Source organism: Equus quagga, chromosome 10, assembly GCF_021613505.1.
Source record: "Equus quagga isolate Etosha38 chromosome 10, UCLA_HA_Equagga_1.0, whole genome shotgun sequence".
In the NCBI taxonomy this organism is placed as follows: domain Eukaryota; kingdom Metazoa; phylum Chordata; class Mammalia; order Perissodactyla; family Equidae; genus Equus; species Equus quagga.
This window is the reverse complement of record NC_060276.1, coordinates 33,583,480-33,599,621: the sequence shown is the minus strand read 5'-3', so window position 1 is coordinate 33,599,621 and position 16,142 is coordinate 33,583,480. Positions and strand designations below refer to the sequence as shown.

The window sequence follows — 16,142 nt, the reverse complement described above, 5'->3', positions numbered from 1 at the left end:
CCAATATTACCCTCATACCAAAATCTAACAAATACGTCACAAGAAAAGAAATCCACAGACCAATTTCCCAATGAATATAGATGCAAAAAATGCTCAACAAAATACTAAGTGAAATACTAGGAAACTGAATCCAGCAACATATATAATGGATTACACACCATGACCACCTGTCATTCATCCCAGAAATACAAGGTTGGTTTAACATATGGAAATTAATCAATAAAATGCATATGATCATCTCAGTAGGTAAAAAAAAAGTGCATTTGACAAAATCCATCACCCTTTCATGATGAATACACTTAACACACTAGGAGTAGATAGAAGGGAACTTTCTCAACTTAATAAAAGCCATCTATGAAAAAAAACCTAACATCCATGCTTAATGGTGAAAAATTGGATGCTTTATCCCTAAAATCAGGGATAAGACAAAGATATTTACTCCTACCAGTTCTATTCAACGTTGCTCTGGAGGTTCTAGCCAGGGCAATCAGACAAGGAAAAGAAAATACATCCAGATTGGAAAGGAAGAAGTAAAACTACCTCTATTTTTAGATGACATGGTCTTGTAAGCAGAAATTCCTAAGAAATCCACTAAAGAATCATTAGAATTAATAAAGAAATGTCAGCAAGGTTACAGGACATAAGGTTAATATAGAAAAATCATTTGTTTTTGGGTGTTTTTGTTGGTGAGGAAGATTGGCCCTGAGCCAACATCCATTGCCAGTCTTCCTCTTTTTGCTTGAGGAAGATTGTCCCTGAGCTAACATCTGTGGCAATCTTCCTCTATTCTGTATGTAGGACACCACCACAGCATGACTTGATGAGCTGTGTGTAGGTCCACACCCGGGATCTGAACCTGTGAACTCCAGGCCGCTAAAGCAGAGTGTACGAACTTAACCACTACACCACCGGGCCAGCCCCCCATTTCTATTTTTATACACTAACAATGAACAATCCAAAAATAAAATTAAGAAAACAATTCTATTTATAGTATCATCAAAAACAATAAAATACCTAGGAATGTATTTCACAAAATAAGTACAACACTTGTATACTGAAAACAGCAAGATATCATTGAAATAAATTAAAGACAACTAACTCAATGGAGCATCATCTCATGTTCATAGATTGGAAAACTTAATATTGCCAGAGTAGCAATACTCTCCAAACAGACCTGCAGATTTAGTGAAACCTCCATCAAAATCCAAGCTGGCTTTTGTGCAGAAATCAACAAGCTGAACCTAAAATTCACATGGAAATGCAAGGGACACAACATAGCCAAAACAATCTTCATTACCTTGGATTTGGTGATATATTCTTAGATGACACCAAAAACACAAGCAACAAAAGAAAAAATAGATAAAATTGAATTTCATCAAAACTAAATAATTTTGTACTTCAAAGGATGTCATCAAGAAAGTGAAAATACACCCCACAGAACGGAAAAAAAGATACTTGCAAATCATATATCTGGAAAGAGCCTAGTATCCAGAATTTATAAAGAACTGTTATAACTCAACAAAAACAGGTAAACACCCCAGTTAAAAAATGCAAAAGATTTGAATAGACATTTCTCCAAAGAAGATATAGAAATGGCCAATAAGTAAATAAAAAGATGCTCAACATCATCAGTCATCAGGGAAATGTAAATTAAAATCACATGAGATACCACTTCACGCCGGCTAGGATAGCTATAATTTAAAAAATGGAACATAAGTATTGGTGAAGATTTTGGGAAATTGGAATCCTTGTACACTGCTGGTGGAAATGTAAAATTATGCAGTCACTTTAGAAAACAGCCTGGTAGTTCCTCAAAAGGCTTAAATACAGAGTTACCATTTAACCCAGCAATTTTGTGCCTAGATGTATACCCAAGAGAAATGAAAATATATGTCCATATAAAAATATGTACATAAATATTCATAGCAGTATCATTTGTAATAGCCCCAAAGTGAGGAAAAAAACCAAGTATTCATCAACTGATGAGTGGATAAATAAAATGTGTTATATCCATACAACGAAATATTATTCAGTCGTGAAAAGCCGAAGTGCTGATACATGCTACAATGTGGATGAACTTGAAAAACATTATGCTAAGTAAAAGAAGCCAAACACATAAAGCCACATATGATATGCTTCCATTTATATGAATTTCCGTAATAGTCAAATCTATATTGACAGTAGTTGCTGGTGGCTGGGGTACAGGGGGGAACGGAGAGTGACTGCTCATGGGTAAGGAGATTCTTTTGGGGGTTATGAAAATATTCTCGAGTTGGATAGTGGTGATGATTGCACAACCTTGTGAATATACTGAAAACCACTAATTGTATACTTTAAAGGGGCAAGTTTTATAGTATATGAATTATATATCAATAAAGCCGTTATTTTAAAAAAGTAGAATTATACGTCTAACAACCAAGTAGGAGAAATGTGCTAAATCTTCAGCTTTCTCTACCCCAGCTAGGGGGACTCATAGCTTGCTTCCATTTTCTTCAGCGCCTTCCCCCAGGTATTTACTCATTCCTTCACCTATGGCAGAATTACTATATTTACCAGTCAGCCCTGCCCTGAGCCAGGAACGCTGGACATTCCAGGGTCCACCCTTGTCACATCTTCTATATAGCCTTTACTTCATGTTATGTTTGTACAGTGAACAACTCCTTCCTCCGAAAATGGGTAGGGGAGACTCAAAAAACAGTCTGAGGCAACAGAAAGAATGGAAAGTATTGGACCATAAGCTATAGGGAATAGGTGGCTTCATTGCTCCAAAATTCTCTCCTACAATTGAGAATACTCAAGGAAACCTAGACCTTTCCCCTCCTACTCTCTTCCATTATGGTATGTTGGGAAAATATTGTGAAGTCTTCCAATTAGAGTCTAATCTAATTCCCAATTCACAATAGTGAACTTAAGCCATTCTCAATGAGAGTTGGCGACCACAGAAGACTCCAGAGCTACTTCTGTCACCCATTCTAGTATTTAACGGTACTAGTCATTAACATGCCAGTAACAATGTAACAATGCCAGTAACATGCAAGTAAAAATTCCCAATATTTAACATAGGTTGCTAACGCTTGAGGTAAACCTAATTACCTCTCATGATATCCTCAGTGGGGAGTGAGAAGAAATACTGTTGATTTGTATTTGGTAAACAGTACCTAGAAGGAAATACTAATGGGAACTAGGATTTATGCAGAGGATGACAGATCATCAGTTTCCAAGCGCTTGAAATTCCTCTGTAGATAGGGTTGCCCCAAAATTGGTCACAGAACTCTGGGTAGAAGTGCACCAAGGTTGTGGACAGACACAGTTTTAAAAGTGGAATTTATGCCCAACCCTTGTGAGTTAGCAAGTACAAATGAGACTACCCAAGCTATCACTTCCCCCAAGCTAACAGTGAGAGAGACTCAGGCAAGCACCACTAGCAAACAGAGGCCTTTCCAAGAGGTAAAGCACTTTGAAAAACAGATTCCCAATGAACCATCACTGCCATCCAACCCAGGCCACCTTACCTAACTGAAATTGATTGGAGACATTCCCACATGTTTGCATTATCTCCGGGCTATTCCATCCTAAGGGGTATAATGCGCAGCCTGAGCTTATCAGCAGCCCTGGAAAGAAAAGCATACATACAACTAGAAAAATATATATATTTAACAGGTCTCTGTCACCCCAACATTCCCTCTGCGTTAACTCAGCTCAAATTCTGCCTCCTCCTCTCAGAGTTTACTTTTCCCCTTTACCCTAAATGTCTATGACACTACCAACTCAACAGGATTTCTTTGCCATGCCATGGGTGGTGAGTTGCATTAGATAGTACAGGGGATGACTCATAAAGAACAGGCAGTATTAGGAATGAGACAGGCCAACGTGCTTTTTACAGCCAAAATGATTTTGACAGTGACTTACAAAGCTAAGTTGGTCTCTCCAACAAGACTCCTCTTCTACCTTGTTTTGATTTACAAAGAATAACAATATAGAGACTTCTACTCTTTCCTAAAATTTAGCCTTTTCTAAGTGTCAGGTAGATCCCTACTCGTTGGAGGTAGGTCATGATTTCTGTAATTTGGAGTCAGCAGCCAGATTGAGATCTACAGAAAGCACACATGTTGCATAGGCTTCTCCTGGTCAGCGGGACACCACACTGCCTCTTCCAGAAACACTTTCTTTTTCTGGGAAATTATTCCAGCTTCATGCTAAGCATTCTTCCTTTCTTTGGCTTCCAATACCTTCCACTGTGACCCTTGCCTTCATCTCCATTTTGTTTTGTCACTTGGTTGCCACAGGGAAACTCTGTGGGATCTTAGTGACAATTTTACTCTTTCGACCAGAGATACAAATCTGCGTCTTCTTGCAGGCACTGCCTTCTAAGGGCAACTGTCTCATCCACAGCTCTTGCTTACTGCCTAGCTTTACATTTTACAAGATATGACCTCCTGAGTTTTGGCAACAGTGGATTGAACCAAGTATTGGCATCTGACGCAAAAGCAACCAAATTCACTGGCTGGCCGGTAATGGTGACATAACTTGGCGTGAAGAGATGAGCTGGGCCAGATTTTTGTTTCTGGAAATTTTAGTCAAGAAGCAGAGATGCTGAAAGGCTTAGCAGATAGAGCAGAAGTTAGGAAAAAACACTAAGAGTTAGAATTAAGTCTGTGTAAAGCTAAAGCCAAGTTCAGTCCAAAGTTAAAAATAGACATCAATTCTGGGTAAGCTGAGCAAGCTAATTGATAGAGGGAGAGAATACAGTGGCATGAAACAGACACACCATGAAGAAAAACTCCATACTGCCCATGAAAGAGCTGGAGAGAATCCGGTCCTTCCCAATGGCTCTCCAGTTTCACTTTCCCTATGTTACAATAACCTCTTTTTTCATTAAGAGAACTCAAGTGAATCTCTGCTACTTGCAACGAAGAGAGCCTAACTATAAGAACACTATGCTTGAGTGCCACAACAAGGGTCATGGGAAGGTCACCTGCCACCAGTGTGGATGCAGAAACTAACTCATAACACAGAACATCCACAGAGAAGGTACTTGATCGGTGATGAATGAATGGCATATTTGTAGGTGCCAGAGCTCTAGGCCTTAGCTGGACAGTGAAAGGTAGGCTGCTCCAGGGACTGCTGGCCACACCTGCCCTACTCTTTCTCCACTGAGGAAGATTCCATACACACTCTGAGAAGCTCATAAACTTATTTTGCCTTCAGATGAATCCTTTTGGAAGAAAATCTCAAAGTACTCTCTCAGCTTGTCTGCGACATAGCAACCAGATTCCTTCAATACTCAGTGAGGTCAGAGAAAAGGACAAGGACATTAAGAAATAGCAAGAATTTTAAACAGAAAAATAGAGAGAACTTCCTGACAGTGAGAGAGGGTTTAGGAACTAAAAGAATAACCAATTAAGGTTAGAAATTCCCTTCAGTGGAATGCTTAAAATTAGAAGGCATTCTTATCTGTCTCATAGTATTAAAGGAAATGAAACTGGTCACTCAAGGACTTTTCTAGGCTCTGGAATTTATCCAGCGGCAATGGAACAATACTCCCGGTTTTTCATTTTTCATTTTTTGTTTTTTGTTTTTTTACCACAGATAAACTGAAATCCTACTCTATGAGGAAGTATGAGCCAGGGTTTGTGAGCCCAGATTTTGCACAATGTATGCACGACAAGATTGGAAATGAAACTTAAGCTTCTTCCTGCTTTCAGTGTATACACTTTGAGGGAAGAGTTAATAAAAAGTGAACTTTCCCTCACAGACTAGGAAGAAAAGAACACAAGTTTATAAAAGAACAGCCTTTCTGCTTTCCAACCTGCACACTCAGATCCCTGGGACTGGCACACACTCTGGCTTCTCAAGCAGGAACTAGTGCTTGCCAAGTGCCTTTCTTGACACTGCAGGGGGAACCTTCCACCTTCTTCAGCCCCCCTGCTCCTCAGACCTTACCATGCTATGGAGCTCAGGTCAAGGATTACCTCCTCCATGAAGCCTTTCCTCAGCCGTCTCTAACACCCACCTCCCAGGTTAAGTTACGTATTCCTTCTCTCTGTTCCCACAGCACCCTGTGCATACCCCTGTGATTAAAATACCCCGTGATATATTTCCTTCACTATTGTTTGCTGTCTGCTTCCCTCACTAGAGTGTTCATTCCTTGAAGGAAGGGGACTTATTTATCCTCAGCTATGTACCCTTGGTACCTGGTACATAATAAGTGCTCAATAAATCCATCTGTTTCAGAATATGCTGCACCCGCCTAACAGACAGCTTCCTTCACCCACACTACCCAAGGGGGAAGCCTTCTGAAGGGATCTCCACGGCAGGGATAGGAGATCATCCTAGACACCTGACACAGCCATAGAATCTTGGAGAGGGAAAGGCCTTTGGAGATTACCTATTCCAATCCCTTCCCATTACAAACATGGATGTTGAGACCAAGAGAGGGAAAGCGATTTACCCAAGGTCACATAGCCAGTTACTGGCAACACTTTTTCTCACTAATCAGAGACTATCAACCCTTAGAAGTTCTGTCCTTCTAGAGACAGGTATCCAGAAATGACTACCTTTTGGCAATAATATTTCTAGCAAGCACTAGGAGTCTTATAGGCATTGGATCCATAGAGACAGCACAACATGATGGCTCAAGAGAATAATATTGTATTATATACTTGAAAGTTGCTAAGAGAGTAGGTCTTAAGTGTTTTCACCACAATAACCGGTTATTATGTAGAGTGATGGATGTTAACTAACCTTATTGTTGTAATCATTTCACAATATATAAGTGTATGAAATCATCACATTGTATACCTTAAACTTACACAATGATATACGTCAATTATATTTCAATAGAGCTGGAATAAAAAAAAAGAGAATGAGTTCTGTAGTCAGTGTAGACCTAAATTCAAATTTCAGCTCTGCCACCTAGAGGTGTGACTTTAGGAAAGTTACTTAATCTGTCTGTGTCTCAGTTACCTCATCTTTAAACTAGGAATAATAGTACTCTATCTTATAGGGCTGTTTCAAAAGTAATGCTCATAACAACTCCTCTCTCACTTTCCACCTACATTCTCCATGCTAATTTCTTCCTCACCTCTTTGTCCTCATAACAAATAGCTAAAAAGTCAAAAGCTGAACAGGGCTCAATTCAAAAGCTGCCTGGTTGGAGTTATCTTGCAATTTTGCACAAGCACCAAGCCAAAGACCAGGAATCTCTGCAAGGCATGTGTCTGCCCCAGTGCATGTGGCTCCATGCTCTGCCCAACCTGCCCTACCACCCCTCCCATCCCCCACCCTTCCTTCTGCATTTTAGAAAGGTGAGCACGGTAGGTGGTACACACATTTCCTTTGACTCATAACTGACGGCTGATTTCATTCCGTTTGATCACAGCTGGGTAAAGATGTTCTGGGAGACACATTTTAAAAACAATGAAGCATAGGGTAATTTTTCCTCAGTTAGATTTGTCCCCAACAGTTCTCATCAATTTGGGATTGTGAAGATAAGCTTCAAATAGCAACATGGAAGTTATTTGCCAGTGCCAGGCCCTGCCACTTTCTGGAAGAGTGGAGGCTTGTTAAAAATGTAGATTCTTAGGCCTCACCCATAGGTATTTGATTCAGTCACTGCAGCCCAGAAATATGCATTTCAAAAGCACGCTAGTGATTCTGATGCATCTGGTCCTGGTACCAACACTTAAGAAAAACACCATGAAAAATATTAAGAGCAGGAGCTCTGGTGGCAGGGAAAGCTAGTTTAAATCTCAGCCCTGCCACACGGGAGCAGTAGCCCTAGTTCCCACTTATCCACTTGCCATTGCTGACTCTTGGTTGAACTGCCAGTTGGAGAAGTCTGTCCCAACTGCACACGCTCAGATGGTTACTTTCCTATTCTCATTTGCCTCTAGAAATGGAAAGAAAACCCTTTAGATTGTGTTACCATCCTTACTTCCCTACTGCACACGTGCAGGTAACCAGTGGGCTGCCATCTTGTTTCCCTCCCTCAACTGCTCTTTCTACAAGAATACCCCATCACAAAATGTACCAGTGTCCCACCCAAACGTGGCTGCTATAGTTTGAATTCACTGCTCTCACCAAGGAGAAGCCTGGGGTTGGACCCTTTACTCAGTTTCAGCCCTGTGGCAACCTCAAACCAATACAAAGCCTCAGGCACATAATCTCAGACCTTGGAGCCCTCCCTTCAGCTACATCCCAGCTGCCTTCAACCTTCCCTTGATGCCAGAATTACTATTTCCCCATATCCCAACAGCTGTATAACCCTCTCCAACTGCACAGTCTCAATTAGGCAGATGCCTAATCTTTACTCTTTAATCTTTAGCCTCTGGACAGAAAAAGCCTCCTCACTGGGTCTTACCAACTCCTTTCACCCCCCCGCCCACCTCCCATTCACAAGTGCAACTGTTGATAGGCAGCCATTTTGTTACACTCCCAACTCACCCGAAACATCTGTTCAAATATGGTTACTAGGTAGTTTGAATTTACTATCCTGAGAAGAAGCCTAGAATGAGTTAATTTGTTATTTATTTGCTCAATTTATTGCTCTTGTAGCAACTTTAACTCAAATACTGTGGAAAATTTATGTCTGCCCTCCAGCTATATCTCAGCTTTCCCTTCCCAGGGAACTCCCCCACTCAACTCTCCATTCATTTGACCCCATATTCTCTCTCAGTTATAAGATAGCTCACTTCTGATAGAGAGTTTCAAAGTAGATCAGAAGGGGCTTCACAGGGAGGTTGCATTTTACCTAGCCTTTGAGAAATAGGCAGATGTTTACAGGCAGAGATGGAAGAAAAGGGAATTCCAGAAAAATGCAACACTATGAACAAAACTGACCAGAAGTTCTCAAATTTTATTGTGTACTAGAATGATGCTAAGGAATGATAAATAACAAATCCAAGATAGTTACCTTTGCTGTGGGGACAAGGGAATATGATCAGGGTATGAAGGAGACTTCAACTATATTGGTGATATTCTATTTCTAAGCTGAGTGGTACATACATCTGAAATATTTCATACTACAATTTCAAAAATAAATCAGCCTGAGAGGTTGTATAAAATGCAGAGTGCCAGACATCAGTTCTGATTCAGTAGGCATAGAATGGCACTAAGGAATCTGCATTAACAAGCGCCTCAGGTAATTCTTATACGAGTGATTCACGGACCACTCTGATAAACATATGATAGCACTTCTTCTCCAAAGAGCAAAAGAAAAATCAATAGCACCAGCGCATAAATCCCAGGTCTGAGAGTCAGAAGCCATGGACCGTATTCTCTGCTCTCCTCCAATTGCTACATGAGCCTTTGCTGGTAGGTTAACTTCTTTAAATACCATTTTCTCAAACAGAAAGTCACTTTTGTAATCCTTGTTCAGCATTGTAAGGATAAGTTAAGTAATACCTGGTGAAACTTTCCAGGAAATGCACGGTTTCCAGAGAAGACAATGATTTTTAGAAAAATAATACTCTTTCCTTGAACCAAGACCTCCAGTGGTGATTTTCACTCAGCTTGAAGCATGTAGCATTAGAACCTTACATGGAGAAAAACATTGGTGCCTGTCTGGGTGTGTTGGATTCTATCCCCTTAACCAAAAAAGAAAAGTCCAAGGAGTGGTTCTCACTTGGTCTGGGGAAAGGGAACACATACACATCAGAGACACTGGGAAGATTTTTCAAAACATGCAGGCCTCCACCTGTTGCTGTGTATATCAGAATGGGAAAGAGGACTGAAGAGTTGGGGAGTCCACATTTTTTAGTCACTCCAGATGATTCTGATACATTCCCTGCTCTAGAAAGATTCTTGGCCTCCTTCAAGTAACCTGATCCAAGATCTTACACTTTTTCCTGCCAAGAAGTTCCTTATATTTACTTCTCACCTATTTCTTCTTTGTTTAGCTCTCACTGAAGATAGAGGATAATTCACAAGCCTCTTGCAAATGCATACACAGGGGGCTGTGAATAATGACTTTGTTCTCAGAGCCTGGGGGCCAGCTGGTTGGAAATCTCAGCCATCCCGAGGGTTGAAATAATCTCCTGGCCAGATGTTTCCTTCACCGGTTGGAGCAAGGCATGTAGGTCCCAGTGGAAGGCTCTTTGGACCCAAGGCTTGTCCAGCTGGATCAGCTGCAGGTGGAGCAAATGGGACCCAAGGGCCCCATCAGGTCACCTTGCTGAGTATGACTCAGGCCAGCAACTCTTTATTTCTTCCTGTCTCTCCCACTTCCCACTGCTCATCTTTGTGGGCAGCAGCCAAACTGAGGAACAAGAGTCAGGCAGGGGGAGGGGATAGTTCTTAATGGATACTCCATCTCTTCAGTGGTTTGGGGTCTGGCAGAGATAAACCAGACCTGAAACAAATTGGCTCCTCCTCCTGATGTATTTCGGTTAATGCACCAGCTGCCGAGAAGCAGCCAGGCCTGGAGCAACAAAATCAATTCCCCTCAGCTGAACAACAAGCTTAAACTTAACCCACGCAGCTCTTTCTCTTGTGTCCTTTATCCATGGAGCTCAAAATGCTGTTCAGGCTTGGCTTCCTGCCACTGGCAGAGCCTATCTCTGAAGAGTCAGACCCAAGATCTCTGAAGATCTTGGGTAATGGTCATGTGCCAAGGGGCTCTTTCATACATCCAAGCAGTCTTCACCATTCCTTCACATCTGGTATAATCTTGACAGACACCAGTTTCTAAAAAGGAGGTGGAAATGACTTTTAGTTGACAGGTGTTCCAGATGGGGAAGCTGTGGAAATTTAGCGATTTGTTCAATATCATTCATTTGCCCAGGGATAAAACTTGTGGAACACCTGGGGTCTTGACTCTTTCCATGACTACTGTCAAATGGCATTTTATCCTTGAACTTTAAAGACCCTCATCTAAGTGTAAATAGCATGACCATGATCCTATGAGCAAAGATCAATGGAGAATATAGAATGGCAGAATCACGTCAGATAAAAATGGTATTGATGTTTTGACTTCCTCTGTATGGCAACCGCCACTTAGTCAAAGTTCTTCCCTACTCAGTCCATGAATGGCTAAAACTCTATTACCTACCCACATCTCCCCCAACAATTTCCTTTGAGTTTCTAGACCTAGAAGGTGGGATCAGCTAAAATGTGTCATATGGAGAACCATAAGAGTTTTGCAAAAGTCTCATCTCAGTCAAGCCCAAGATAGGAAGCAAGCTGGGAGTAGGAGCCACTGTTAATGCTTAGAGTCTGACAGAGGCTGTTTCTACCAGCCGTCTGATTCCTACCAGTTAGCCCCTCCTCACTCTCTGCTGGAAACTCTTAGAAATACAAGTGTGGCTAAGTTCTCACTCTCAAGTCAGAAGAAAAGAGAACTTAGGGTGCTAACACCCCTGAATGGAAGCCTGAAAAAAAAAAAAAGAGAAGGATGTAAATGAATCCAGCTCTCACATGTCCAACTTACCCAAACACATACTAGACCTTGCCTTAGCCATGCATTCATTCTTTCTACAGTTACTGAAGACCTTTTTTTTGCTGGGGAAGATTGGCCCTGAGCTAACGTCCATCCCCATCTTCGTCTATTTTATATGTGAGACGCCTGCTGGCATGGCTTCATAAGCAGTGCATAGGTCTGTGCCCAGGATCCAAAACTGTGAACCCTAGGTCACCAAAGCAGAGCACAAGAATTTAACCACTATACCATGGAGCCGGCCCCCTGAACACCTTCTCTATGCTAGGCACAGAGCTGGGCCCTGGGGCTATAAATATGAGCTGCAAAGACCACCTCTTTCTCCTGCCAGTAAGTGTCACCTCTGAAATAATGTGTCCATAGAAGTGCTGAGCTAACTATAGCATACCTGAGAATTCAGGTGAAAGGTGAGTCTGCTTAAGGTTCATTTGTGATATCTGTGGAGCCCCCAAAGGAAGATAAAGTTGTTGACTTAGACCAGCCTTAGTAACTGGTTCTGTACTGTGGTTTTTAAGGAGAAGGAAGAAACTAATACAACAACTTTCCAATGTGGCCAGAAAACCGTTAGCAGATAAAGAGTGGAAAAATTTAGACATAAAGGAGAATGTTAATAGATAGAATGCTAATTCACATTTAAAATTTTTACAATGAGTCTAAGGAAAGAGGGAACCAGAACACACCTTAACTGGCACAACAAAAGAAATCTGGTGCTTTTCATAAGCAGGCCAGGAAACCATGATCCCATAGCTCAGGGTTTCTCAACCTTGGCACTATTGACACTTTCGGCAGGATACTTGGTGTTGGGAGTGAGGAGCTGTCTTCTTCCCGTGCATTGTGGAATATTTAACAGCATCTCTTGCCTTTACCCACTTGATGTCAGTAGCAACCTCCCCAAGTCATCACAACCAAAAATGTCTCAAAGACATTACCAAATGTCTCTGGGGGCCGTGTGAAAAATCAGCCCCTGTTGAGGACCACGTCTTAGCTCATAAATACCATCTCACTCCAAGGCCACCTAATGCAGTCATTGGAGAGGAAAAAGAAAATTAGGATCTGGGCTATCTTGCCAGTGAACAAATTCAAATGGAGAAGGGAAGTGAACACAGGAGAAGTCACTGTCATTTGCCCACAGCCACAGGGCAACTTAGTGAAAGAGGCAGAAGTGGGATCCAAGTTTCCTGGCTCTAGTTACCCACACTGTTCTGCTAATGGAGATGATAATGGTCCTATAACTTCATGAACAACAACGACAAACTTCAGCAATAGGTCCCACCAGCACTTTTTCCCAGTGTCCCATGCAGGTGTAAAAAATATTCATGTATTCACACAAATATTTGCCTGTCTATCTAAATTTTCTTTTTCTTCTCATACAGTTCAAATTAAACTGCTCTCATTGCCTTCCTACAATCTACCATTTCTGCATTTTGCTCTTTCCTAGCCCATCTACACCCTGCCAGCATCCCAGGTGTCCTGAACTAAATTTCGACGGAGACTAAAGGAGAGAAAAGATAAGTAGGGTGGGCCAGGGCCGTAAGAAACCTAGATAGACTGCTAATGGCTACCAGACAGGGCTAGCCTTAGATGTCCACCAAATAAGCGGTCACTTAGAGTCTGTCCGGTACAAAGCATTTCACTATTAGAGATGTATTTATTTGATGAGGACTGTACATTAAACTCTTGTTAGTAATAGCACCTGGGTGTATGTGTTTATCAGATCACTGCCCTCTGAGATAACTACCAGAGATCAGCGCTCTTAAAGATCAAGTTTATTTTGGAAGAGTAGTAATACAGTATATGTTGCTGCCCCCCTGGAAAGCAGACCTGGATAATATTCTTAAATGGGCACCCTGTAGGCAGAAGAAGGTGATGAAAATGAAGGCCAAAAAACAGATATCAACTCTGTCTATTCACCAATTTTGCTGTGAATAAAACTACAATGTAGATTGCACTTTGGGGAGTCCTAGACTAGGTGTTTCAAAGGGGTCCCCATTTATAGCCTTAGAGTCAGACAAAGGGGAGGGGATGAGAATTGATTTCCCCATAAGGCAACACTTCCCACTCCCCACTCCCCCTGCAAAGCTCCCCAACCTACCCACTCCCAGCAACATTCTTACCTCCCACAAACTGCGCTGCTCCCATGCAACGTCCCATCATCCTGGAGATGAGCTCCTCCATGCAGCAGCCCAGGACAGCAGCCAGTGCCACCAGGAGCAGCAGAGCACAGCCGGCACCTGTCACCACCGTGCACATCTGCCAGGCCAGGCTTGGGATGGCACTGAAGCTGGCATAGCGCCCACACTCTTCCACCATGATCAGACTGTGCCCCTCTCCCCGCACAGGGTAGTTGCACCTCCGGAATGTGCTGAATGACACTGGCTTCCCCAGCTGGGATCCAAAGAGCCAGTATGGCAGGAAGTAACTGGTAGAACTGGCCACAGCGGTAACAAGGGACAGGAAGGCCCAGAGGGTCCCCACCAGGGTCAGGCTGCTCCTCATGGTCCCAGGTTTCTCTGCAGGGATGGGGAGATGAGTTGGGTCACAGCACCAAATGCAGAAAGTTATCACGTAAGCTCCATCGGCCTATTTTTTTATCTAGCTTGCCAGTCCTGGGGCTCATTGATATGCCACTTGGCCCTTGTTTATTGATAACATTATTCTCTTGAGGACCATTTGGGTCCTTATGGGATTCTGCTTTCCAGCACTTTTCCCATCTTCCCTTCCTTCTGCCTGATTCAGAGGTCTATGGTCTATAGGCTTCAATGGAAGAACCATAGAACTGAGTTAGTGACTGCTCTGCCAACTTAAATGCAGCCTGATCAGATAGCTTTTGACTCTTGACATCCAGCATGGAACAAATGGCAGGAGGAAAGCCTGAATGAAATCAAGGCTGCCCAGAAAGTCCCCAGCTTCCAGTGGCATGGTATTGTTGGCCTGGAGGACTGGAAGGAAGTGATATCTCAAGAGAGTCAGGAACCAAGATTTTTCAGAGAGTGAAGGAAGAAGGAAGACAACCGACAGAGCCTGCCCCTACTACAAGGGAGAAGAGGGAAGGAGAGCTCACCATGAAGTTACAGGATGTGCCCATTTGACCTAGGTAAGATGTCCAATAGTGCATTAATGTGGGCTTTTCATGGGGACACATCACCTAGGTTAAAATGGGTAGAATAAAATAAGGGATGCTTAGTCTCACACTGTATGCTTATCACTGAGCAAGTACTGTTCAGTCACTTTTTCCTAAAATCAAAATGGGAGGCAACTTTCCATCCAGTGAAGGTTGTTTAACTCTAGACTGGCTACTAAGAAAATCTGCCTTGTTCTTTGCTGAATATAGTCAAGAAAGCTTCTCATCTCTCTGGATCAGGTACCCCCTCCCTGGCAACAGGAACATATATATAGTTGTAAGAACCTTTCAAGGTGCCTTTTGGAACAAGTAATCTCAGATTCAAGAGGCTGAGAATCTTTTCAAATCTAATCTTTTCAGCCTAGCTCGCAAATGGCTTTCACAGACCCCTCTGTCAAAAATCAACCACTTCCCTCCCAACTCCATTAATCTGCCACTGCTTTCTGGCCTGTTTCTCAGTTAAGGCAGCCAGAGACCACACTGCACCTTGATGACAGTCTTGTGAATGTCTCCAGCAGGCAGATGGTGGAGTATGTTTCGGAAACTTCTCCATGATTCATCACCATTGCTTAAAGTTACAGGTGGTGGGAGAGGGGTTGAGGGATGGGAGAGCCAGGGCAAGGGAAGTGCAGGAACTGGCTGCCTGGGGCCACCACATTGCCAATTTGGGACATTGTCGGGAGCAAGCAGCAGTTGTACTCAGGGTCTCAGGGACTGTGCCCACAATTATCATCAAACAGTGCCTGGCACAGAGTAGGCACTCCAATTCATGCTTTTTTAATGAAACCCATTTGATAGAAGCATCCAATTTCCAGGCTGGCAGGGACCTTAATGAATCACCTAATTCAATCTTCTTGTTTTACATATGGGGACATATGGTCCAGTAAAGGGAGAAATGATTTCCCCTAAGTCACAGAATAAGTTAGCAAGCAGCAACACCAGAATAAGAAACCGGATCTGCAGATTCCTAGGCCAGTACTTTTCTACCACACAGTGCTAACCCCTTCCCCCCATCGCTTTACAGACGGGAACATGGAGAGGAAGTGTTTTACCCAAGAGTAAAAGGCTAGTGAGGTACACTGGCCAGACCAGAGCCCAGTTATTTGATTCTTCGTCAAATGCTCTTTTTTCTTTCCACCACAATTCCCCTCCCGATACATATGTACAGTGTGCTATGTGTTTTGTGCAGGAAGGGAGCAGAGATCATAAATTGCAGGTGCTTACTTTGGAATGTTAGGGCTTGGGAGGAAAGTGCTCTGAGCTGGGCCCCTGGGAATGAGGCTTTGTGCTTGAGAGTTGGGGGAATGAGAGAAAGATGTGATGAGGGATTGAAAGCCAACAGGAGGAGAAGTGGAACTAGTTTTGAGTAATTGCTGTTCGAAAGCAGGTACGCTTGGCCGCAATGAGGTAATGCCTCTGCTTGTTATATTAGAGTTTGTAAGATTATGAAAAGTGCAAGCAGCCCTCTTTTATGGACTCACTTCCTGGTGAAGAAGCCCAGGCCAGAGGATGAGAGGAAACAAGCTGATAAACAGCTGCTGGCTGCGTCATCATTTTCCCTCCAAGTTCATTATTTCAAGTGCTCTG

General features: G+C 42.6%; 1 protein-coding gene across 1 annotated transcript in view; it reads right to left on the bottom strand.

The window, feature by feature from the left end:
- LHFPL1 (LHFPL tetraspan subfamily member 1) overlaps nucleotides 1–13,930 on the bottom strand; it is a 36,615-nt gene extending 22,685 nt beyond the window's left edge. The window contains exons 1-2 of the mRNA XM_046672713.1: nucleotides 13,549–13,930; nucleotides 3,513–3,611 (exon numbers count right to left, since the gene is read on the bottom strand). Coding sequence (XP_046528669.1) covers nucleotides 3,513–3,611; nucleotides 13,549–13,930 — 481 coding nt within the window. The remainder of the gene's footprint in view (nucleotides 1–3,512; nucleotides 3,612–13,548) is intronic.
- Nucleotides 13,931–16,142: the final 2,212 nt, after the last annotated feature.